The sequence below is a fragment of the Mustela nivalis genome, assembly GCF_964662115.1.
Source record: "Mustela nivalis genome assembly, chromosome: 8".
NCBI lineage: Eukaryota > Metazoa > Chordata > Mammalia > Carnivora > Mustelidae > Mustela > Mustela nivalis.
This window is the reverse complement of record NC_139027.1, coordinates 35,110,991-35,136,819: the sequence shown is the minus strand read 5'-3', so window position 1 is coordinate 35,136,819 and position 25,829 is coordinate 35,110,991. Positions and strand designations below refer to the sequence as shown.

The 25,829-nt window shown below is 41.2% G+C and overlaps 2 protein-coding genes across 3 annotated transcripts in view; one reads left to right on the top strand and one right to left on the bottom strand.

Moving 5' to 3' along the window:
* The window catches only part of ACOXL (acyl-CoA oxidase like), a 346,408-nt gene extending 332,455 nt beyond the window's left edge, over positions 1 to 13,953 (bottom strand). Inside the window, exons 1-3 of one of the 2 annotated variants that reach the window (XM_082743347.1) lie at positions 13,492 to 13,953; positions 11,739 to 11,849; positions 10,513 to 10,618 (exon numbers count right to left, since the gene is read on the bottom strand). In XM_082743347.1, the coding sequence (XP_082599473.1) occupies positions 10,513 to 10,514 (2 nt within the window). In that variant the 5' untranslated portion in view covers positions 10,515 to 10,618; positions 11,739 to 11,849; positions 13,492 to 13,953. Of the gene's footprint in view, positions 1 to 10,512; positions 10,623 to 11,738; positions 11,850 to 13,491 lie in introns of both variants that reach the window. The other variant, XM_082743348.1, reaches the window with a different exon arrangement.
* A 90-nt stretch (positions 13,954 to 14,043) lies between these two features.
* BUB1 (BUB1 mitotic checkpoint serine/threonine kinase) overlaps positions 14,044 to 25,829 on the top strand; it is a 44,243-nt gene continuing 32,457 nt past the window's right edge. Inside the window, exons 1-8 of the mRNA XM_082743343.1 lie at positions 14,044 to 14,208; positions 17,563 to 17,622; positions 17,725 to 17,863; positions 18,677 to 18,873; positions 21,347 to 21,390; positions 21,988 to 22,088; positions 24,014 to 24,066; positions 24,160 to 24,344. Of these exons, the coding sequence (XP_082599469.1) occupies positions 14,183 to 14,208; positions 17,563 to 17,622; positions 17,725 to 17,863; positions 18,677 to 18,873; positions 21,347 to 21,390; positions 21,988 to 22,088; positions 24,014 to 24,066; positions 24,160 to 24,344 (805 nt within the window). The 5' untranslated portion in view covers positions 14,044 to 14,182. The remainder of the gene's footprint in view (positions 14,209 to 17,562; positions 17,623 to 17,724; positions 17,864 to 18,676; positions 18,874 to 21,346; positions 21,391 to 21,987; positions 22,089 to 24,013; positions 24,067 to 24,159; positions 24,345 to 25,829) is intronic.

Genomic DNA, 25,829 nt, shown 5'->3' with positions numbered 1-25,829 from the left:
GAGGCAACCAAATTTCCATACTGTCACAAAATCAGGCCAAGACTAGTGGAGGTTGTACAGTGGTCTCTCCATCAAGTCGGGCATGGTTCCTCTGGATTCAAAGGCTTATAAGCTAAAAACATGTTACTAAGTGTATGCAGCTTGAGTGAGAAAAAAAAATCTTTGTTGTTAGAAGCCACCAGGATTTTTTGGAGTGTTGTTTGTTACCCAAGTATAACCTAGTCTATCCTAGAAGCTACTGGAAGAATGTTGCTGCTGAAATGGAAAAAAAAAAAAAAAAAGTGCACTGGCTTAGGAATTGGGAAATTGGGAGGGACTGTGAGGATGCTGTTTACCAAAACCAAACAGAAGGGAGTTCATGTCAGTAAGTGGCAAATGAGCACCCAGGCAGCTCAGTCAGTTAAGCAACTGCTTTGGACTCCAGTCATGATCTCAGGGTCCTGGGATAGAGCCCTGAGTCAGGCACCTTTCTCAGGAGGGAGTCTGCTTCTCCCTCTGCCCCCTCCCCTTGCTTGTGCATGTGCACTCTCTCTTTCAAATAAATAAATAAAATTTTTTTTAAAAGGAAGTGACAAATATTTGATAAAACTGTACCCAACAGATAACATAGCTAATGAAATTGCTCCAGGAGAAGATGCTGGATGGACAATATCAGCATTGTCTGTTCTGATTGCTGGCTGCTACTGGCTGTGTTTGACAAACTATAAGAAAGGACTGACAAAAGTCTGACCTACACACCTATTAAGACCTCTGGATGGATTTCTGGGGTTCCCAGCAAATCAGCTGTCACTCTGGGGCATATCAGACCAAGCAACCCCCATCACAAGCATCACAGGCACATCCTCAAAGCACAAGAGTGGGTCAAATGGCTCATGGGCTTAGAAAGTTACCCCAGGGGCGCCTGGGTGGCTCAGTGGGTTAAGCCGCTGCCTTCGGCTCAGGTCATGATCTCAGGGTCCTGGGATCGAGTCCCACATCGGGCTCTCTGCTCAGCAGGGAGCCCGCTTCCCTCTCTCTCTCTCTGCCTGCCTCTCCATCTACTTGTGATTTCTCTCTGTCAAATAAATAAATAAAATCTTTAAAAAAAAAAAAAAAAAAAGAAAGTTACCCCAGAAGTGACAGGCACCACTCCGTTCACATGACATGCCTACATGAGGGACAGACAAGTGTCACCTTTCTAAGGTATCTGGAATGGGGAGAATCAATAGTACTTGTCAACCAGCCCTAAGGAGTCTTTCAAGGAAACTATGAATCTTTGGAGGAATTTTTCAGGGGAAGTTATCAAATCAATGACCCAAGAGAATTGCCCTTAGATCTTCTGGCCTTAACTAGGCCTTATGCCTACCGTGTTAAGTTTTCCAGAGTTTCCTTAAATTATGACAAACCAGGGGGGCTTAAAATAGCAGATATGTATTCTTTCACGGTCCTGGAAGCCAGAAGTGCTCAGAAATCAAGCTGTCAGCAATGTGCCCTGTTCCTTCTGAAGACTCCAAGAAGAATCCCTCCTTGCCTCTTGCTAGATTCTGGTGGCTCCTGACAGTCCTTGGTGTGCCTTGGCTTATAGCTATTCCAATTCCTTCCTCCATGTTCACATGACCCTCTTCCCTGTCTCTCTTTCCCTCTCCCTCTCTCTCTCTCTCTCTCTGTGTGTGTTTTCCAATCTCCCTCTCCCTGTGACGTACCAGTTTTGGGGGTTAGAACACACCCTAATCCAACATGACCTCATCTTAACTTGATTATACCTGCGAAGAACCTATCTCCAAATAAGGTCACATTCTGAGGTTCCAGGTAGACATGCACTTTGGAGGAACACTATTCAACCCAGCATACTAGTCCAAAATCAGTCACTAAAAACATGAGAAAGGAATGGAAGAAAAGACCACTATTGGCTTAAATAACTGGTTTTCACATTAGCTGCACATTTAGATTAACCTTGGGTTTTTTGAAAACGCTCAGTAGCGGACACACACACTAAATAAATAAATCCAATCTCTAGAGATAGAGCCCAGGCATCAGTACTTTTTAACCCCTTCCCCAAAGGTGACTCTAAGGCACAGCCATTGGCTTAGGCTGGTGGTTCACAACCTTGCTGCACAATAGGCTGTTACAAGATTAAGATAATTAGGAAAATTTAAACAAGGTGAATTCAATAATATTACTGTATCATTGTTAATTTCTTGATTTTGCCAATTGTACTGCAGATATATAAGTGAACGTTCTTGTTTTAAAGAATGCAAATTGAAGTATTTAGGGGTATTGGGGCAATTTCCTCCAAATAAGTCAGGAGAAAAACTGTGTGTGTATATATGTATAGAAACATTTATATGTGTATATGGAGGTAGCACATGTATGTGTATATATGTACACACACACACATACACACAGAGGGAGAGAGGAGGAAGAAGATACAAAATGTGCCCCCTAAAATTATAATGCTAAGTGAAAGAAGTCAGAGAAAGACAAATACCATATGATTTCACTCATATGTGGAATTTAATAAACAAAACAGAGAAACAAAGGAAGAAAGAGAGAGAGATAAACCAAGAAACAGACTCTTAACTCTGCAGAGCAAACTGATGGCACCAGAGAGGAGGTGGGTAGGTAGGGGGATGGGGCAAATAGGTGACTGGGATTAAAGAATCCGTCATCATGAGAGAACTCTCTTCAGCGGAATGGGAATGCGCTGGTTCACACAATCTAAGGAAGACTTTGGCATCCCAGCTGGGGAAGGGCGAGCGCGAGGCTGGTAACGGAAACAACTGGGACCAGCTCTCTCCTGCTCCTCCCCCACCCTCCTGATCTTTCCTCCTCTGGCAGCCCACTCCTCAGGGCAGCTCTAAGTCCTTTGTCGGGCAGAAAAAGTCTGGGGCAAGAGCCAAGGTCCCCACAGCTGGACCTCAGAGGGAAACGAAGGAACCCAGTAATCACAGGCCTCTGAGAGAGAAATACTGATCCATCGTCAGGGACTGGGGATGGCATCTGGGTTTGTGCCCGGTGGGGAGGTAGGGGTGGCTACTCTTTAGCCCTAGACCACCCATACAGGAGGCTGCAGCTGGCTTTACTCTGCATTGCTCCTAGACCCTTGGCCCTTTTTTGAGAGGTGGGCCCTCAGCTACAACATTTAAAGAACATTCCCATAGGTGGTGGCTTTTGGATCTTGACACAGCCACACTGCCTTTAGCTCTTTCTCTAGACGGTGACTATAGTGTTAACTGACTTGCCCAAGGGCACACCTCATTCCATGGCAGAGGACCCAGGGCTCATATGACTCTAAGTCACAGCTTACATTCCACTACCCAGGGAGGACTGACCCATGGGCCTCGGTGAACTTTATGGACACTCCTTTATGGAGGCCTGAGGCAAGAACATTACAATCCAGGGCTCAGGGTTCTCAGGAGACACAGACTATTCTCAGGGGACTTCAGTTTGTCTTGTAGAAATCACCGAACCATAAAATGTCAGTGCCAGGAGCTCCCTGGAGCTGGTCCAGACAGTCCTTTCTTTTTAGATGAGGACACTGCAGGGCATGGCCTCTAATGGAGTAGTCTGACCACTGTGCTAAGGTTTGAGGAGGGCAATGGGGCATTTGGGAGGCTGCTTTAGTGTCCCACATGCTGCCCAGTACTCCCCACCCTGAGTTCTTTAGAAGACCCAGTAATGGTTCAGATTTACCTGACCCTTGCCTCACCTGCTGATGCAGAACCTTGACTCCCTAATAAGCCCCTCTTTCCTATCTTGCCAAGGTTTCCAGGAGCCCTGAGGAGTCTCTGCCATGGGACCATGAGCAGCTCTGCTGCCTCACCCACTCACACCACGGACCCTCGGTGGTGTGCGGAGAAGGGAGTCAGGAGACACAGCTACCCTTTGTGTTTTTACTTTGTGAACTGGGCCTTCAGGCATAGCTTGCAATGGGGAAACTGGCAGCTTTTACTTACTGCCCCTCTGACCTCAGGAGCGAGATGTGTATCCAGGGGAAGAAAAGGGACAAATTCTAGAAACAGCCACCACGCTGTCCTCAGAAGCGCCCTCCACTCCAAACACCCAAAGCTTCGTTATAGGGTCACCTCTGATGAACCTGCCTCCTTTTTCCCCAGGATAAAGTCTGGGAAGAGACTCAGTGGGTTTACGGCAGCCCTCACCACCCCAGTGGTACAGGCTGGGAATGCCCACAGTCTGACGTGATTCCATGATTCCTGGCTTGATTCCATAGATCCTTATCTTTGGAAGCAATCAAGCTGTGATCTGTGATGGGTGCCCTTCCCTGGCTCCTCAGAGCAAGACCAGCCAGTTTGGAGGCCAGCTCAATTTTCCATATCCCTCCTCCAAGAGACAAATCCCTGGTTCAAGGCAGAGCTTCCCTATGTGAATTCCATGGATCCTCACACAGAGAATTTTCTCTGTGTGTTGCCATGCAGAGACAGCCAGGTGTACCACTGTGTAAAAAGCCAGTGCGGGGGGCATCGAGGTGGCTCAGTCAGTCAAGCCTACGACTCTTGCTTTCAACTCTGATTGGGATTCTCTCTCTATATAGTACCTTTACTTATATTTTCAAAAGGAAATAAGGATAAACAAAAAGCTAATTAACTGTTACCTGTAGAAGGAGGGAGGGAATGGGGATGGAAAGTAAACTCTCTGAATATGCCTTGTTTTACCATTTTGACTTTGGAACTTGGTAAATGTTACATAACTTTCAAACATTAAATCTAACAGGAAGGGACACCTGGGTGGCTCAGTTGGTTAAGTGGCTGCCTTTGCCTCAGGTCATGATACCAGAGTCCTGGGATTGAGCCCTGCGTTAGGCTCTCTGCTCAGCTAGAAGCCTGCTTCTCCCCCTCCCTCTGGCCCTCCCCACCTTCTCTCTCTCTCTCTCTCTCTCTCACTCTCGCTCTTAAATAAATAAATAAATAAAATCTTTAAAAATAAATAAATAAATCTAACGGGAGGGTTGGGGGGGGGGGAGTAGTCCCTAAAAATCAACAGCAAACTGAAACAAATTTACTCAAATTCCATTTCAAGTTAGTGGCATAACTGCAAGAGAAAAATTATTTTAATTGACCTTAAATTCATTACTTTGACTATATACCCACTAGGAATATAGCCCAATAAAGGCAAAAGAACCACAGCTGACCCTTGAACAACACAGGGGTTAGGGGCACCGACCCCCTCCCCATGCACTAGAAAATCTATGTACGACTTTTAGACTCTCCCAAGACTGAACAGCTAATAACTTCCTGTTGACAGGAAGTGTTACTGATAACTTTATAAAGAGTCAATTAACACATATTTTGATGTTATATGTATTAAATACTGTATTCTTATAATAAAGCATAAAATGTTTTTAAGAAAATCATAAGGAAAATATATTTAGAGTACTGTATACATATTTATTTTATTAAATTATATTATTCTTATTCTTACTTACTGATACTGATTATTATTTGTTATCATATATGAAATCTAAGCTCTGAAACTCTTGTTAACGTCTTTGGGTTAAAGACAAGTAAGAAAAAAGTTAGGTGTCCTGGCTCACTGTCATAAGAATGACAGGATACTATCGGGAACTGGGAGGCATCTCCCTAAGAAATGTTAGAAAGCACTTCTTGCAGGATTTGGGCTTGTGTTAGGCGATCAGGAGAGGGGTCAAGGGAGCAGACAGTTGCCCAGGATTGGGTGCTGCTAGGAAACAGGTGTGATTCCATACATAGGTGGCTTTGTTTGACATGAACATCCTCTAAAGTCGTTTCTAGAACAACACAACTTGGCTATTAGTGCCAGGCCAACTCCTGGCTATCATGAGCTGCTTTTTTCTTTCTCCCATTGAAGAAACTAAGTTCACATGGGAAAGATGATGTGACTAGCTGATCAGCATTCTACCAAAAGCTGAATAACTTTCCTCAGGTGACCTGACCTTGTTTACCTACCTTGAAAAACTGGTGTCCGGAAAACAAAGAGCATTTACAAGTTAATACTTGGGGTAAGAGAAATGTGGCCAAACAGGAGAGTTTTTTGGAGTCTGTATTTTTTTTTCTATCCTTGACATAATAACTTACCCCAGCCTGGGTGGCTTAAGCAACAGGAATGTTATTTATATCACAGTTCTGGATGTGTCATTTAATTGGTTCCTTCTGAAAGCCATGAAGGACCTGTCCCAGGTCTCTCTCCTTGTATTATAGGTGGCCATGTTCCCACTGCCTCCTCACACAGTTTCCTCTGTACATTTCTGTGTCCAACTCTCTTCTTCTAAAGACACCAGTCACATTCGCCTGGGCCCACTCCAATTGCCTCATTTTAACTCAACTACTTCCTTAAAGACCTTATCTCTAGAATGGTCACACTCTAAAGTACTTGGGGTTAGGACTTCAACATTTGAATTGGCAAGGGGTAGGGCACAATTCAGCCCAGAACAACCTATTTGACTTCTGTGGAGATGGAGGCTTCTTTCTCACCAGGAGCTAACCTACCAGAAAAGTTAACACAAAGAGAATAGGTCATTATGTTTTCTGAAACCAATTTTTTTTTTCAGTTTCCAAATACCATGAAGGCACAATGACCACACAAGAGGTATGGTGGTGTCCATGACAGGAATAGCTCATAGCCATTCCATCCCCTTTTCTTTTGGGCTTATGGACAGGCCTGTTCTTTTCACCGTTCCTCTAAGAATGAGTCACAAGGAGGAAATCTTCAGAAGATGCTAAAGAGAATCTCCACTTAGTGACTGGGTCACAGGTTTGTAGCTGTGGATCAGCAGTTCACAGTGTGCAGCTTGAGTGACCCCATTCACTTCCAGTGGTTTTCCAATTTCCTTTTCAAAGTGACAGAGAGCTCTGCTTGCTAGGAACTGCCTGTCCAGACATCCGTTGGTTGTGTTCCCAGCCATGCTCCCCATTTAACTTCCCAAGCCCCTGACTTTCTTTGGGTACATGTCCATGTGATTCAGAGGAGGCTGCAGGGGAAGGCATGGGACCAAACCAGTGGAGAGTGACACAGCACATTTGCTAGGTTATTTGCCACTATGGAGTAAGCACACTGACACCAGGAACCGCTGCCATATTTTTGTTACCACAAAGGAACCAAGCCCGAGGCGAAGTCAAAAAAGAGTTTGCAGAGCTAAGAGAACAGCAGAGGAAAACTGGAAAAATCCTGATCAAATTGTACCTGAAACCCACATACCTATGGATTTTTCAGTTGCATGAGTCAATCAATTCTCACTGCTAAGCAAGCCTGATTTGCATTTTCTTAGAGACTTTATTTGTTTGTTTATCTATTTATTTATTTCAGGGAGAGAGAGAGAGGAGGAGGGACAAAGAGAGAAGGAGAGAATCTCAAACAGACTCTGCACTGACATGGAGTCTGATGTGGGGCTTGATCTCACGACCCTGAAATCATGACCTGAGCTGAAACCAAGAATCAGACACTTAACTGACTGAGCCACCAAGGTGCTCCTTGGTCTCCTATTAATTGTGATTCAAGGTATCTGGATAGATTTATAAGCCCCTCTGTAAAGTCACTGATGTTTTTTGTTGTTACTGGCAAGTACACATCAATTACTGTACTGTGACAAATTAATTAATGCCCAAGAGAAGGGATACTGTTGAAGATGTACTCTCAGAAAAATTAAAGAGGCTATCAAGTGGGAATAAGGGAAGAAACAGAGACTTCTGTGGGGTTTGAATAGATCTCAAATTTTCAATGTCATTAAAGTCTTTGCCAAGCCAACTGGGTGTAAGCAGGATAAGTATATAGCATATATCCAGTGACGTAGAAGCAGGTGAAGAATGAGAAAATACCAACAAGGCTGAAACCAAGAGAATGCAAGTCTGGCTGGGAACTTTTAAGTGGCTACTATAGGAATATTTAATATGAACACAAGAAATGATCATAAAAGTGTTCAGTGTTTCCTGTTGGCGTTAATTTTACTTCAGATATCCTCCTTTTTCAACCTCCAAGTACGTGAACCAAATAAAAAGCTACTCCCCGAATGCTGGTACAAAGCCCAGGAGTACACTGAGATCCAAAGGTCAGAGATAATCAGGAAAATGGATTGAGAAGTTAACGGTTCAAGGTGGTCAAGAAGTCAAAATGGGAAATAAGTTAAAAAAAAAAAAAAGAGTGGGAGGGACATTTGGGTGGTTCAGTCAGTTAAGCATCCACCTTTGGCTCAGGTTATGATCCCAGGATCCTGGGATAGAGCCCCACATCTTATCGGGCTCCCTAGAAGTCTGCTTCTCCCTCTGCCTGCTGCTCCCCCTGCTTGTATGTGCTCTCTCCCTCTCTCTCTCTCTTTGACAAATAAATAAAATCTTAAACAACAACAACAAAACAGTAAGGTCATCATCTGGGTGTCCCGTTAGACAGCCAGAAGGTCCAAGACCTCTCCAAGACAAAAGGAGAGTCAAAGCAGCATTGACCATCAAACATCGAGTCCAGGGAAAGAGCTTAAGCAGGCTAAAATAGCACAGAAATTGCAAAGTGCAACAGATGGAAAGGCAAATCAGTTGTATTAACTAAATGCAATCAGTGTCTGATAGTCAAAAGTGTAGTACAGTGCATCAGTATGCAAAAGCAAAGAGACTGCAAAGATACAAAGATAAAAGCGAACAACATAAAAGTCACAGTAGGACCAGTGACTACGACAGTAACAGGCAAGGCACAGAGCCTTCTAAGTCAGAAACACAGCTCAGGTAAATATGGACAGGGGCTGAGCAGTCACTTTAAGTTAATGTGTGTCTAATAACATACTTTCCCAGGTAGACTAGGCATCATCAACTCAGGGAGATTAGATCCACAAATCCAAATCTAACATTCAAAATTTCATGTGCTTATGAGGATTCCACCTTATGCCCAGAAGCCACACCATCCAGGAGACCTATCCCTGATCACCAATAACGCCAATGTTTTCCTTGTCCCTTTTAAATATTTTTTCTCTTCTCTGTTCATTTTGCCTAAAAACTCACCACTTCCTCGCATGCCTCAATTTCCTCTAGACTCTGGGGAATGGGGACTACCTGTTTCCTGAAGTGTTAAACAAAGTCTGGATCACCTAAATTGTCTTCATCATTTTAACACCACATGTGTGTGTATATTAAGCTGATTTACTGATTGCATTTAGTTAATACAACTTATTAACTGATAAACCAGGCTACCAGTTATTCATGGTATCACTTCCGTTTCCTCGTGCCATTCCTTTGTTTCCGAAAGGATAAACTAAAGGACCTAATTCAGACTTCGATACACAGACAAGAGTTTTATCAGTGCTCAGCTATGTAAACATCTGTCAGGACTGTCTCTGAAACTGATGTTTCTAAGTTGCCAAGTCTGAGCCTTGATTTAGCTCTTTTCTCTAGCTTGAGAAGTGTCCAGCTCTTTGAAGGGATGGAAGCAAATCCAGTCTGAGCAAGGATACCAACTTTGTAAGAGGACGTAATTGCTGTCCTGAAAGTACAGAGGTTACAAAGTATAGAAGCTATTAATGCTAATGAAATTCTGAGCTGATGCTCGAAGATGCACATCATTCCAAGGTATTAAAAAAAAATCTGTCTGGTCTTTAACCTGGTTTCCTGGCGGATCTTCAAAAACCCCTGAAATTCTCTCTAGGTCATTGGAGTTCTTGTTATGCTAATGATGTGTCTCATGGTGGCTCTCCAGATAGCTTCTGGATGGGAGCTTGTCAACAGAAAGATGAACCAGAAAGATTAGAAAGATGAACTTTCTGGTCAGCAAAAAGATCAAGTTTGGGGCTTAGAGTCACAGGATATCAGCCAGTCCTCCCAACCTCAAGAGAGAGGAGGGAGGGTTAGAGGTTGAGTTCACTCTCACACATGCGCGCATGCACACACACACACCAATGATTTAATCAGTCGTTCTTTCATAATGAAACTCTAGTAAAAACTCGGGATACTGAAGCTCAGTGGAGATTCCTGGCTGGTTAACACACTGATGTGCCAAGAAAATAATGTACCTTGACTCCGCAAAGGGAGAGCATGGAAAGGCCAAGTCCAGGATTTTCCTAGACTACACCCTATGTGTATCTTTTGTAATAAAACTGTAATCATAAGTTTCCTGAGTTTTCTGTGAGTCATTCTTATGAGTTATCAAACCTGGAGAAGGTTGTGGGAACCCCTGAATTCGTAGCCAATTGGTCAGAAATATGGGTGGCTGAGAACCCCTGGGACTTGTGGCTGGCATCTGAAGCAAAGAGAGAGACATACTTGAGGACTTTTAAGGTTTCTAGATCCAATTCCAACATGGCAAGGGGAGACACCCGATTCCCACTTCCACCACAATACCAAGCAATTCCCAGACACCAGCAGGGTGTCCAGCAGGACATCTGAATATTCAACTTAATTCTAACACTGTCTACCCAGACATGGCATCAGGTTCCATAAGTTATAAATTCAGTCTTACAAGACTTTTCCCCACCCCAACTTCAGATTAGAGGTTCCAACCACCTCCTCCTTGGGTTTGATTAATTTGCTAGAGTAGCTCACATAACTCAGGGAAACACTTACTTACATTTATCAGTTTACTAAAGGATATGAATCAACAACCAGACGGAGCTTCTGTCCTCATGGAGTTTGGTGGTATTTGGTGACACATTCTGATTCCACAAGTGTGAAAGCTCTCTGGAAAAAAAAAGAAAAAAAAAGGACCAATAAGCTGCCCTCTTGGGTTTATATGGAGGCTTCAGTGCATAGTCATGGTTGACTAAGTCTTTAGCCATTGGTTGTGTCAACCTTCAGCTTCTCTCCTCTCCTAAGTTTGAGGTTGGTTGGTAGTTGGTGGGGGGGGGGGGGTGCACTGAAAGTTCCAACCTTCTAATCACATAGTTGGTTCTTCTGGCAACCAGACCCATCCTTAGGTGCTTTCCAAAAGTCACCTCATTAACAAAAGAGAGCTTTGCCATTCTCCTCAGTTTCTCAAGGAAATTCCAAAAGTTTTGTGAACTGTATGTAAGACAGAATCCACAGAGGAAGACCAAATATATATGAAAAATATACCTTTGGTCATCTGGAAGATCAAATATATATGTAATTCTTATCCACAAGAGTGGATCCTGGGTTTTAACCACAGAGGCATCTTCTGAAGTCACAACCCATTCTCAGAAGAAAAACATATTCTAAAATAGTGTTCTATATCTCTCTTCCTACAAATCAACTTTATTCTTAATATTCCATAGTCCCTTAAAACACTCATCAGCTTTCTGTAACTGTTCTCATTATAAACCTCCAATCTTATATGATGTTTCAGCAATACATCTAATACTGTTACTCTAAGTTGCTCTAAATTCCCAGAGGAAGGAAAATATATGTGAATCTGTGATTACTTGCATTTGTCAAATAGGCAGAACCTAGAGAGAAATAATCATTTTTCTTTTCTAAACAGAGCACTAACTTTGATATTATATGACAACCCAAGAGAGTTCAGGGATTAAATGGACCTAATAAACTTATGAGGTTATAGGATAGTGGAAGACAGAGAAACACAAAGACAAGGAAGCAGATTTCTCTTTTTCATTTTACAGATCAGGAAACTGATAGCCAGATTAAGACTTTGAATTTTGGGGCACCAGGCAGCTCAGTTGGTTAAGCATCCAACTCTTGATTTCGGTTCAGATCAATCCCAGAGTTGTGAGATGGAGCCCCAAGTCAGGCTCCATGCCTGCTTAAGATTCTCTCTGCCCCTCTCCCCTGTCTCTCACCCCACACCCTTAAAAAAAAAAAAAAAAGATCTTGAATCACTTGCCCATTTGCTGCTCCTTGGGAAAGCCAAGGTTGGAGCTTCTCCCCTGTTGTGGCCTGGCATCCCTCTTCCAGTAGATGTGGAGATTATGATATTGAAATAACAAGTCACTGAAAACCCAAATACAAATAAAAAAACTTCATCTATTGGCCTTCCTAAAAATGTAGAGAATCTTTTAGTCAATTTAACATAGTTAGTAATTTAATACTGAAATTAACAGATAAATTAGAGTTTTAAAGAAAGAGAAAGTTTTAACTGTCCATTCCTGCCCCTGAAGCAGGAAAGGTGTTCTTTACACATAACCAGACCTGCTGCTCCTAAAAGGCCCAATTACTATCATGATCAAGTACAAACTCCTTAATTTAGCGTTCAAGATTTGACATCAAACTATCTAACCATCTCCACTACTCATTAACATTTCTTCAGGGTGATCCTACAGTAACCCTGTTTACACCAAGAATGACCTCCTCCAGGCTCTCCCCCCGTCCTGTCTCCTTTGGCCCCTTCTGCTCCTTTCCTTGGCTTTGGACTTTGTCTCCACCTCACCCTCATCCATCACCAACTAGGCTGTGAGCCACTCCTGAGTCAAAGAAAGGACCCCACACTGTGTAGCTGGCACTCTTCAATGATACCCAGGCCCTCCTCTGCTGGACTATGGCTAATGTGGGCAATCCTCAGAACTCTTCTTTAATAGAATCTGCCCTGGGCAGATCACCACCATGGAAGAAAAAAGTCTAACCCAACAAAAAACCTAAACTTTCTGTGCAGGTGTCATGAGAAACTTTCAAAGCCACTTATTTTAAAAATGCTATGATTGTAAGGGAGAGATTGACCCCCCCCCACCCCCTTCAAGGCCTAATTCAAGCTCCACCTTCCTCATTAAGTTTTTATGTGACATATCCCCTTAAGAGATAATCTGAACACTAATATAAGTAATACACATATATACCATATTTAAATAGTGTTCTATGACTACATCTTCATCTCCCGGACAAAGCCACTAGCTTCTTATGGATGGATCTGTTTGAGTCGGACAAGGCTGTAATTAGATATATATCCAATAACAGTTGGTATACGATGGGTGTTCAATCAACATTTCCTAATTGATGACTGAGCCATTATCAGACACAAGCTGAAAACCTGAATGAATGCAACAATCTGCTAATTCCTGTGATGGTCAGCAGAACCTAACATTTGTCTAAAGACCCCAGAGTGAGCACTCTCTCTGTTTTAAGTGCTACAAATTGGATTCTTGTGTAGATTCAAATTGGTCAACACTGGGGATGAAATTCTGGACTGTGAGAGCATCAGCATTTCCAAAAGCTGCTTTTTTTTTTTTTTTTTTTTTTTTTTAGGGCCCTAAGAGAACAAACCCCCACACAGCTTCTGCGAAAGGAAGTTAATCATATTAATTAACTATTTGTATTTTATTTGCATTGTTATGTGACTTTTGAAACAATCTGGAGAGGTAGAATGGGAAGTCATTAAAGTCCAAGGGCCAGGGGAGGTGAACCATGAGAGACTATGGACTCTGAAAAACAACCTGAGGGTCTTGAAGGGGTGGCGGGGGGGAGATTGGGGGAACAAGGTGGTGGGTATTAGGGAGGGCACGGATTGCATGGAGCGCTGGGCGTGGTGCAAAAACAATGAATACTGTTACGCTGAAAAGAAATTTAAAAAAAAAAATTTTTTTAATTAAAAAAAAAAAAGTCCAAGGGGCAGAAAAGCTAGGTTGATTCTTTTTCAACTCACTTTTAGGCAGGAAGCATCGGCATATCCCATATTTCTTCTTAGATATCTGGCCTCCTTCGCAAAGAGGTATCCTCATTTATAACTCCTGAGAACTTGGGTCTCCAGAGCAACTCGTTCCACAGAAGACGTTGAAGGTTTCCTTGTTGGCCTTCTACTATCTATTCAAACTCCTCCACTCTTACTTTAATTGCCATTTGGATGAAGGAACAGCTCCCAGGACCTTGAGCCCTCCTCTGCTTTAGGGCACCCAGTCTTCAGCTGAGTTAAATCAAGCCCAGAGGTCTGCAAGGGTACTAACCTATCATCTTCACATGCCATAAATCACCTACATAACCAGCCGTGAAGTGCCTACCGACGTGCCCTCACAGCGTAGTCACTAAGCTAAAATTCTAGGGCTCCCTCTCCACGCGGTACTTCAAAACCTAGCCTGCACTCTGCGCGCCGGGAGTTTACAATTCAACTGAGTACAGCGGGGGAAGTGGGAGGAGCGAGCGATGCGCCGGAGGGAGGCGGGACAAATGTCTCCCGGCAACGGCCCCGGCAATTGGCCAGCCCGTCTGCAGCCGAGGCCAATGGCCAGGCGCCTTGCAGACGCCCGTTGCCCCGAGTGCGGCTGCGCGGGAGATTCAAATCGGTGGTAGCTCCTCGCCGGCGACTCGGGTGGGCGGTTGCTGGCCTGCGTCCTCTCGCCATGGATAACCCGGAAAATGTCTTTCAGTAAGTGTCGGTCGGGTGCGATGGGGGCGAGGCGAGGGCGCATCCTCCAACTGCGGACCGAGGAGAGGGCTGGAGTACCCAGAATTCGGGGTCTGCAGGTCCCCGCCCGGGGCGGCCGCAGTCCTCCCTCCCTTTGCCCCTCCCGCCCGTTTCCGTGGCTTTGGTGTGTTTCTTCCCCGTCCCTATTCCCACCCAGCTAGGCTGTGAGCCACTTGCGGGTCGTGGAAAGGACCCCCGACCGTGTAGTTGGCGCTGTCCGCTGAGACCCTGACTCTCGTCCTCCGAGCTGCGATCACGGGGGCAGTTTAGGGGGATTAGGCCAACTCGTGAGGCCCTCGGAGCTCTCGGAGTTCACCTCTGTAAGGAATCCGCTCTCGGCAGATCGTCGCCGCGGGAGAAAAGTCTACCCCAGCAAAACCCCTAAGCCTTGCGTATAGGTTTCATGAGAAACTCTCAAAACCACTTAATTTACCAATAATAATAATAATAATAAAATAAATTATAGTACAGTAGGAAGAGAACTTAAAATAGCTCTTACCCATAATCCCACAATCAGTTTGAAAAAGAGTCTTTGAATAACGTGAACTTTACCAAAAAGCTATGCTTACTGTCATTTAGGTTAACCTGCTAACAGTTTCTTACATTCTCACACCTTAGCTTTATGACTTGAGGTGATTTATCTAGATCGTTTGAAAAGCATTGAAAACAGTTCAGTCATATGTGACAGGAAGTAAAACTGGTTCGTTTTATCAGCACCAGGGTAATTTACTCTCTTGAGGGATCAGAAGACCGGGATGGTTAAGTACAGCCAAAGCAAAAACCTGTTGCCTTTAAGACAGCAAACTAGTTCACTTTTAGAAACTTGTTTTCCCCCATTTTAAAAGGGAAATCGGGTTTTTCTCACCTCATTTTGACTTTGTAAAGACTAATTTGCTCCAGTGAACTGGATGTTTTTGGTATTCATTTACAGTGTATTCAGGTCATTTAGGGAAATGTGGTTGGTATTGGAATATGAAATGTTTATTTGCAGTGGTCTGTTATTAACTTAATTTGGGGGAGCACACCTATGAAGCATGCGAAGGAGATTAAAATTTAGAAGTAATTACTTGTTCATTTTTAAAAATAAGTAATACATTTATTTGGCTTTTTAAAAAGATTTTAAAAAGTATTCACTGAGATTTATTATGCCTACCTACTTTCCCAACCCCTCATATGGAATCACTTTTCTAGTGTAATTTTCAAATGTTTCTTTTTGCAGATATATTTATATTATAATATTACATTAGTATATATATGCATGCATGTATGTGTGTATATGGAGGGGTGTATATGTATATGTCTGTACAATTGCTGCCTTTATTTCATTTAAGTGTAGCTTTTTTTGCTTAACAGTATCCTTGGAGATCTCTATCAGTATATAGAGCTCTTTCTCAATCTATTTTACAGCTGCATATTTCATGTACCATAATTGATCTAAAAAGTCCCCTATTTAAGGCTCTTTGGGTTATTAACAGTCTTTTTCTAAATAGAACTGCAGTGAAAAATCTTGTATGTGTGACATTTTGCACATACACAAATATATCTGTTTTTTAGATTCCCAGAAGTGGATTTGCTAGATCAAAAGTAGATCCGTCTGTAATTTTGGCAGATATTACCAGTTCCCTCAGCAGGGATCATGAGCACTCTTACCTTCAAGCAAGATGTGAGAGTGCCTGTTTCCCATTGCTTCATCTATACACTGTTGCCACATTGTTTTAGTTTTGCCAATCTGGTAGGTGAGAAATTCTGAGTGAGGTAAATTTTCTCTTGTAAGAGAGGTTGAGTATTTTCCTTTAGAATGCCTTTTTTTTTTTATGGTTTTCCCCCCCAATTTCTAAAAGCTGGTTTTGTTTTTTTTTATACCAGTTGATCATTTCTCTTTTGACTCTGCTTGATGTTGTGTTTATTTGACATATGGAAGCTTTTTATTTATATATAGTTTACTTTATATATAAATATATATATATTTATTTTATCGACCTTTTCTTTTGTGTCTTCTAGATTTTGAGTCATAAGAAAAATTGATTGCATTGGTATACATATGCTAGCCAGGAGAAAGTATTGCTTTCAAGTCCTTTTTTCAAAAAATCATGTAATTTCTCCGATAGAAAACCTGAAATCTTTCTTAGCTTGACTCTCTCATATCCAGGAAGCAATCCCATAGGCAAGTCCCATTATTTCTTCAAAACACCCCAAATTCCGTACTTGCATTGTTCCCACCCTAGTTCAGCCCACCACCCCATGAGACTGAAGTAGCTCCCTGACTGGTTTCCCACTTCTGTTCCCACTCCCCATCCCCTTTGCTTGAAGGAGCAGAATGAATGTTTTAAATGCACATTATATACTGTCACGCCACCCGTCTAGCTCAGCACACGTAAATAACTGCATGGCTCTTTGACTTTGATCAAGTGCCACCCCCTCAGAGAGAATGGCCTTTCCTGACCATTCTATCTAAAAATTGTAACTCTTATCATACTCTTACCTCATCTTCCATTTTGTTTTGTTTTGGTTTGGTTTTGGTTTTTTTCCCCTAAGTTTTTAATATCACGTGACTTTATTTCACATGTTTCTGTTTGTTTGTTCATTTGCCCTCCTAGCACCCAAGTGCCCTTAGAGAACTTTCCTTCACTTGGCTGATTTTTATTTTTTTTTTAAAGCTGAGGATAGTATGTGAAAGTAGCAGCAAGCAGAGGAAACCATAATGGCTGATTTATGAACATTGCCATTATGTTTTATGAACATTGCCAGAAAGCGAAGTGTCTGGAAACTTGGTAGTATCCTACACTCCCATGCTCACTCACAAGCCCCCTTCATGTCTCCTAGCCAAGTCTTAGCCAAGCTTCTGTGCAGTAGGGGGAGGGGGTCCCACCATTTGAGGAATAGCAACTTGTGGACGCTGCCCTCAGGATGGTAGTGACATTGGGCATCAGTGACAGGAGAAAAAGATCCTTTGGAATAGAGTCTGGGACCCTCTTCCAGCTGCCTCTTTATAAGGGCTAAATTTGGGGGCCTTGGGTCTTGCTATCTTCTGGAAAGATAACTGTGCTTGAATTTTCTGGCCACTTTTAAGTGAATAATCTTTTAGTTTTTAATGTCACATTTGAGATTTAAGATTTATTTTATATTTAATATATAAATTTTATATTTTTATATTTATATATAATATATTTATTTTATATTTAATATATAAATATATTTTATATTTATTTATATTTAAGATTTCCATTTAAGGTGTATAAATGAGGAACATAAAATATATCTTTTGCTTTTAGGAATCATCCCTAATAAGTCATGTGCATATTTTTCTCTTTCTAGAATGTTTGAAGCCCATATGCAGAGCTACAAGGGCGATGACCCACTTGGTGAATGGGAAAGGTTAGCATTCAGTTTATTTTTTCCTTTAAATAAACTATATGAATAAATAAATAAATAAATTATATGCTGCCTTGAAAATTAATATCATCCATATTTTTCTAGTTACATGCAGTGGGTAGAAGAGAACTTTCCTGAAAATAAGGAATACTTGACAACTTTATTAGAACATTTAATGAAGGAGTTTTTGGATAAGAAGAAATACCACAATGACCCAAGATTCATAAATTACTGTTTAAAATTTGTAAGTATGCTTTCAGATGTATAATCTAATCTGTAATCCTACTGTGCTTTTGCTTGTTTTCCCAGATTTTAAGATCATTTTAGATTATCTTACTTTAACTATTCTCTTTCCAAAGTTGTATGGCCAGAGTGTGTATTTTGGAAGCTTTTGGCTTCTGTATTACAGAGTCAGTAATTTAATTTTAAAACCCTTCTCCTCTATCACCCACTGTAAATGTTATGATGTGAGATAGAAACCATTAAATTAAAAGGTTTGTTGAATGGGAGCGGGGTGGGGATGGAAGGATAAGCAGGCACTGCCAGGTACTCAGAGGGTTCCTGGGAGTAAATTAAATTCATTGTGAATAATTAAGAAAATATTAACTCTCTGGAACTAAATTTAATACTAAAAGGAAAAGGCTGCCTCAGGTTAAGTGTTAAAAGGCCAGACCTCTTCAGTTTTGAAATGAAGACTGCTCCTGGGGGCAGGAGTTCTAGTAATCATGAATGGGTAGAATTAAGATGTATTTGTTCACTGAATTATAGGATAATAGGATTTGAGGCACACTATGGTACTTGAGCAGGCCCTGATTAAGACAACTGTAGTACTTACTTCATGAGTCATTATGGATAGTTCCCGAGAATTAGTATGGGTAATTTTGGGAACATTGAATGTCAAAGGAAAGGAATAAGCTTAATTTTTAGGTTTGCTGTCAGAGAGCCGTATAGCCTGAGGATTCCATGAAGACTGAACACAGAAGGTGGCTGGGCCCTGGGCCATACCTAGACCACTGATTCCTTTGTTCTTATATCTGTTTGCTTTTGGCTTCTGTAGGCTCAGTACAACAGTGATCTTCATCAGTTCTTTGAGTTTCTTTACAACCACGGGATTGGAACCTTGTCATCTCCTCTCTACGTAGCCTGGGCAGGGCATCTGGAAGGCCAGGGAGAGCTGCAGCATGCCAGCGCTGTTCTTCGGAGAGGACTTCAAAACCAGGCCGAACCAAGAGAGCTGCTGCAACAACACTACAGGTAGTTAGAAAATAAAACTTGGGGTGTGACCTTCGGCTCAGGTCATGATCCCGGGATTGGTCCCTTGCTGAGCAGGGATCAAGCTCTGCTTAGCAAGGAGTCTGCTTCTCCCTCTGTGTCTCCCCTTGGTCATGCTCACCCTCTCTCTCAGATAAATAAAATCTTAAAATAAAAACAACTCTACATGGTATTCCCTACTTGGAAATGTCATGTTTGCTCTTAAAAATCTTTTCTTATGGGGCACCTGGGTGGCTCAGTTGGTGGCTGCCTTTGTTTTAGGTCATGATCCCAGAGTTCCGGGATCGAGCCCCGCATTGGGCTCCGTGCTCAGTTGGAAGCCTGCTTCTCCCTCTCCTACTGCCCTTGCTTGTGTTCCCTCTCTCGCTCTCTGTCAAATAAATTTTAAAAATCTTTTTTAAAAAAATTAAAAATAATCTTATTAATCATATGGAAAATTCTCATTGTGAAAATGTGGATAATACAGAATAGTATAAAGAAAAGGAAATTACCCAGAAATATTACTATCAACATTGTGGCACATTGCCTTCCAGTATCCTTTCCTACACCTGTGTGTGTGTCCTTGTATTTGTGTATTTAAGAGTAAATCATACTGTATGTTATGTCTTTTGAGCTTTATTCTGTCCTAGAAACCTTTATACTACCTATAAAGTAGGTGTGAAATCTGTCCCAGAGTTAGGTCATAATTGAAGTGTTCTCTAAATCAACATTTAAGATGTTTTCAACATTTTGATTTTTATGAAGAACAACATAGTGAATATCTTCATGAATAACTCTATTTTTCACAGTTTTTATTTTTTTCTGTGATTAAATAGACTTCATTTAGGACATTTTGAAAATATGGAAAAATAGAGAAGCAGAAGAAACCTGGCATTTTAATTTGGCACATTTTTCTCTGCTTGTTATAGGATTTAGAGGCATGCTTTAACATACCTGAAGCTCTGTGTTAGAGTCTTTTTCTTTTATCATAGAGTTATCTCCCAATATATTTCCGATTTTTATCTCATTCCTTCAGATAGATTCTCAGAATTGAAACTATCTAGTTAAAGGGTATATGAAGAGTTTTTAAGTTTCATGATACATGGAATCACATTACCTGCTCAAAAGGTAATACAAGTTTTTTGGTGGCCCGCTCTTTAGCAGACGATGAAGTAACTTATCTCACTGTACCCCTTGCCAGCATTTAATATACTCATTGTTTTCAACTTAGCTACAGTGCTCATGTTTTTTTTTTAAACTTTTTTATGAGAATTTTCAAATTCTCATTAAAAAACTCATAAAAAAATATTAAAGAAAGAAAAATTAGGGGCACCTGGGTGGCTCAGTGGGTTGGGCCTCTGCCTTCGGCTCAGGTTATGATCCTGGGTCCTGGGATTGAGCCCCGCATCGGGCTCTCTGCTTGGCAGGGATCCTGCTTCCCCCTCTCTCTCTGCCTATCTCTCTGCCTACTTGTGATCTCTGTCAAATAAATGGATGAAATCTTTAAAAAAAAAAAAAAAGAAGAAGAAGAAAGAAAAATTAGTATAATGAACCTCCCATTTACCTATCACCTACTTTTAAATAATTATTAACATTTGATCACGTTTTTATTATGCTGAAGAATTTAAGGCAAATCCAAGACAGCAAAATATTTTACCCCAAACACATAAACATCTCTAAAAAGTGATTTTTTTTTAACAGAACCTTATGCCATTTTCATACCTAACAAATTTTAATTATAATTCCTTAATATCCTCTAATTCTCAGACCTTCCTCATCGTGTAAAACATTGTGGGGTTTTTTTTTGTTTTGTTTTGTTTTTTTAACTGTTGGTTTGTTTGAATTAAGAGTCACAAGATTTGGCATTTGGTTATACATCTTTTAGTCTCTTTATACTATACACTCTTGCTCACATCACCGAAAAATGTCAGGTTTGGAAGTTGCATATTACTTGACAAGTGAGATGGTGTGCAAAGGTGTCATGAAATGACATTTTTAAAAATTCTCACAGCATGAATAGTAACATATATCTACATTTTGGAATGATAGTCTAAGTTTTGGACTTATTTCTCCTAAATATTATGTTCATTATGTTCCAAGTGTGTAGAATGCTTAAGATAGGGAGCTCAAGCTCCCCATGGTGTAACATTTGCAGGCTTGATGTACAGAGGAAGAGGCTACATCTGTTATGTGAGTTTGAGAAATACTGACATAAACCAGGCAGATGGGGGAGTTTTTCTAATGTAGTATATTGGGTATGAAGAAAATCCCAGAATTTTTTTTTTATTTAAATTTTGAAGCAATTCTAAGATTCAGCTTGACATTCTCTCTCGATCTCAGTCTTCACTAGCTTGTGATAAGCTGTCTTGATAGGTTGAGATCGAGCCAGATAGCTAGATTTAGTCTTTACTTTAATACAACTAGGTATTAAACTGAGTTTGTAATCTATATTGATGCTTTCACTCCTGTCATTCAGGTTATTCCAGGCACGCCTCACTGAAACGCATTTGCCAACTCAAGGTAAAATAATGCTTTCTAAAATGTCTGAATTATTAATAATGTAATCTCTGATTTGCACTGCCTTTTTTCCGTACCTAAAAAAAAATTTCATCCAGTATTTATTAATTGTATTGTCTTAGGTAATGGAGAAGGCAGCCTGGTAATAATGCCTAGCAAAAATCCCTGTAGAGCAGAGCTATGTTAAAGCAAATTAAAAGAGCAAACCCCAAGAAAACTTGATTCATTATATTTTTAGGACTTAAAACAATTAAAATTACCCAAAATAAAGGACAAGACTTATTCTAGAGTCCATCTATTCTGAATTGAATCAAATGTGTTTAATGCAACTTTTGAAGAAATATTGTCATCATTCTTTAGAGATAAAAATTATATTTCAGCAATAAGCATCAACTATCCCATCCTTTTATTTAAATTACCTATATAATATTCCTTTTATCTAAAAAGAGTTTTAGTTAAATTTTCTGAGACAGTGGTCAATGAGTTGATTTATTTCTTATGCTACTTATTGAAAGACCAGAGGAATGTATTTGTAATAATTTTACTTAATATGGTTTTACCCTTTTTTCCTCTTTATTTCATCTTCTTTTCCTCTCATAGCTAGGACTTCAGAACCTCTCCATAATGCTCAGATTTTAAACCAAATGATGACTTCAAAATCAAATCCAGGAAATAACTCAGCTTGCATGTCTAAGAATCAGGTAATAATATTACTCGTGGGTTGTGTGCGAACTGGTATTGGCTTTGAACGGCCATCCAGCTGCCTTTCTCATTTGTTTGACCTTGTCTGACGACTAACCTCTCTGTCACCGACCTGTCGTCATCTACCACTGCTCACCTCTGATATTAAATTTAAATAACTTACTGTCTGGCCTTCACTTCCCGTGTTTATCTGACTTAGGGGCCCCCTATATAACCTGTCTTCACTTCCTGCCCAGCAACTGCTCTCCTCCGTTTTCCACCAGCCTCCGTCACACAGGCCAGTCATCCCTCCTGCATTGGGTAATACCCACCTGGAGGTTCCCGAGCCCTGCTTAAACACCCAGGAGGTTGGAATGATGGTACCTATTCACCTCAGCCAGGGCTTTCCTCCTCCCCAGAAATTATGTTTCCAGTTTCCTGGTTCACTCTTTATGTTGTACGTATTTCCTCGGTATCCTCTTTCACTCTCTACTGCCACATGAAAGTGATTTTAAACTCATCTTCACTTCCCTCAAACTTGGGACCCGGTGGTCTTTAACCTCTCCTTCAGGAGCTGGCAAAAATAGTATTTTCATGAGACAACAAAAGCCATTAGATGATATCTGTCAATTTTTAGCCACTAACCAGTAAATATAGTTGCACCCTCCCTGCCATCACAGTTGGGAAAAATGGTCTTCCACTTGTACTTGTCCTTCATCCTCTTTGAGACTTTGTCCTTTTGAGACCTCTGCTGCTCAAGTCTTTGTTTCCCTCGGCCTTGTTTTCCAGCATCTGTCCTCCTCCTGGTACAATTGCTCTTTCACTTTGCTTAGGACCTCCTTCCAGCTAAATCCAATGGGAGTGCTTCATTTCTTAGTGCACATGAGCAAGTTTTATTAATGTCACACATTCCTAGACATGGAATATGCATTTCTCACTCCGATAGATACTCAGACTATCTCATTTTACATTCTACACATTTGCCAGTCTCATTGCATTCTATTGCCCCAACTATGTAAACTTAGACAGCAGAAATGGTCTTATTTATGGTCACATTTCCAGGACCTAGCTCAGGGTATGACATCGATGAGATATGTAATAAATGTTTGTTCAGTGAGTGAGTACCAGCATTGGGAACTCCTGAGGATACAATAGGACCAAAAGGAAATTTTTATGTTTCTTTTATTAACGTGGAATTTTAGAACATTAATCCCATAACACATAAGTACTCTGGCCCAGCTCTTAGTCTATCAGTTAGAGGGAAATAACGCCCTTCTCTACTACCAAGTGGAAATTTTTCCATAGGTTTTGGGGGCTGGGGTAGAGGGAGAGGGAGAAAGAAACTTAAGGAGGCTCCACGCCCATTGTGGAGCCTGACATAGGGTTCTATCTCACAACCTTGAGATCATAACCTGAGCCAAAATCAAGAGTCAGATGCTTAACTGACTGAGCCACCCCTGTATCCCCGGCCTCCAAGGAGAAATTTTCTTAATCACTCTTAATGGACTTTCAGTTACAAAAGTCACAAGATTAATAATTAATAATTAATGATATAATTAATTGATTATAATTAAATTAATCATAATTTTTAAAAACATATCTGAATCTAGTTGATTATTGGGGTGCCTGAGTGGCTCAGTCAGTTGAGTGACCGACTCCTGGTTCTTGTTCAAGTCTTGATCTCAGGGTCCTGAGATGTCAGGCTCCAGGCTCAGCAGAATCTACTTGGGATCCTCTCCCTTTGCCCCTCCCGCTGTGCTCCCTTGCTCGCGCTCTTTCTCTCCCTCAAATGAATAGATAAATAAAATCATTTAAAAATAAAAAATAAAGAAATCTGGTTGATGAAGGAGCCGCTCCACTGCTTTCATTTTGTTTTGTGGAATACTTTGGATGACAGTTTCTTTTCAGTTAAGTGAATACTTACATTCCTTTTCTGTCTTTTTAGGGTTCAGAAGTTTCTGAGGTAGTATCTTCAGTTGGTGATAAAGAGTCAAAAAAGCAAGTATAACCTGTTCAGTAATCTTTTACTCAGTTTCCTTCGAGAGCTGTTTTCATACGCTGCAGTAAATTATACATTTTCCCCCATTATAGGGAACAAAGGGTGATCGTGATTTCTAAATCAGAATATTCTGCACAAGCATCTTCAGCAGCTAGAGCTGACATTCAGCAGGTTGTCATGTATTGCAAGGAGAAGCTTATACGTGGAGAATCAGAATTTTCCTTTGAAGAGCTGAGAGCCCAGAAATACAATCAACGGAGAAAGCATGAACAGTGGGGTACTTGCACTCTTACGATTTGAGATACTCTTATGTCACTGAAAATAATAATCTTTGAGTAAACTACCTTTTTAAACAGGTGATTGACTAAGCTGAAAAAATCTGTAAAAACATCTCTAGAAATCTTTGTTAAATACAAGTGTGGCAGCCACATGTGTCCAGGGACTCAACTGATGTCTTGACAGCGAGGCTCAGATTTGGAACAGCACTGACATAGATCAAGTAGATAGACCAATGTTGCCTTCACTTTTAGTGATGGTTTAAGCTTGTAAATATTACCCGTATGGGTTTGAACTTCTGTACATAGTGCTTTTAAATCTGTAGGTCAGTCATTTGTGCTGTAAAAGTGTTAAGTCAGGAACTGGAGTTGAGAAAGGAGTGATCAAGATGGGATCCTCTGATCAGAGTGCCCTGTCATTTACGGCTGTCTAGCAGGTCATGTTTTGCTCCTCATGGGAAAACCATGAATGTTATCACTGACATCTCTGCATGTCTCCGAGGGAACAATGTGAACGTGAGAGAGGGAAGTGAACTTTTTTTTTTTTTTTAAGATTTTATTTATTTATTTGACACAGAGAGAGAGATCACAAGTAAGCGGGGAGGCAGGCAGAGAGAGAGGAGGAAGCAGGCTCCCCACCAAGCAGAGAGTGCGATGCGGGGCTCGATCCCAGGACCCTGAGATCATGACCCGAGCCGAAGGCAAAGGCTTAACCCACTGAGCCACCCAGGTGCCCCATGAGGGAAGTGATCGATTGGAACATTTTGATCGATCGGAACATTTATACCATCTAACGCATGTGAACAGTAGCTGCTCTTTTGGCCTTTTTTGGTTTAACATTTCTCATTTGTTCAACAACTGAGAGAATAGGCAGTTAACACTCAAGAAGGACTGGTGTGTGTCACGCACAGACACGTTTTTCTTTCCAACACTGTGACCTACGATCTAAGCCAGAGGATTTGCTCTGCGTGTGATGGCACGTTAAGCAGTCACTGCAGGTGCGACTAACTGCCATGTGGGACATTTGACTCCTGTTTCTTCTTAGAAAGCACCTACAGATTTAGATCTCTCTTTTTTTTTTTTTAAAGATTTTATTTATTTATTTGACAGGCAGAGATTACAAGTAGGCCGAGAGGCAGGCAGAGAGAGAGAAGGAGGAAGCAGGCTCCCCGCTGAGCAGAGAGCCCGATGCGGGGCTTGATCCCAGGACCCTGGGATCATGACCTGAGCCGAAGGCAGAGGCTTTAAGCCACTGAGCCACCCAAGTGCCCCAGATTTAGATCTCTTAAAAAGTGTTCTATTTCCAAACGATTTGCAGGATCACGACTGTTTTAGAAGCGATTAATATCATACTATGAGATTGCCAAATATTTTTAATGATCAATATGTAGATTTTTATAACCTACCTTCCCTGAACCTATAAGTAATCATATTGAAGGCAAGTAAAAATTACAATTAAGAGGTGATACATTTTTCAGTTCTAATAA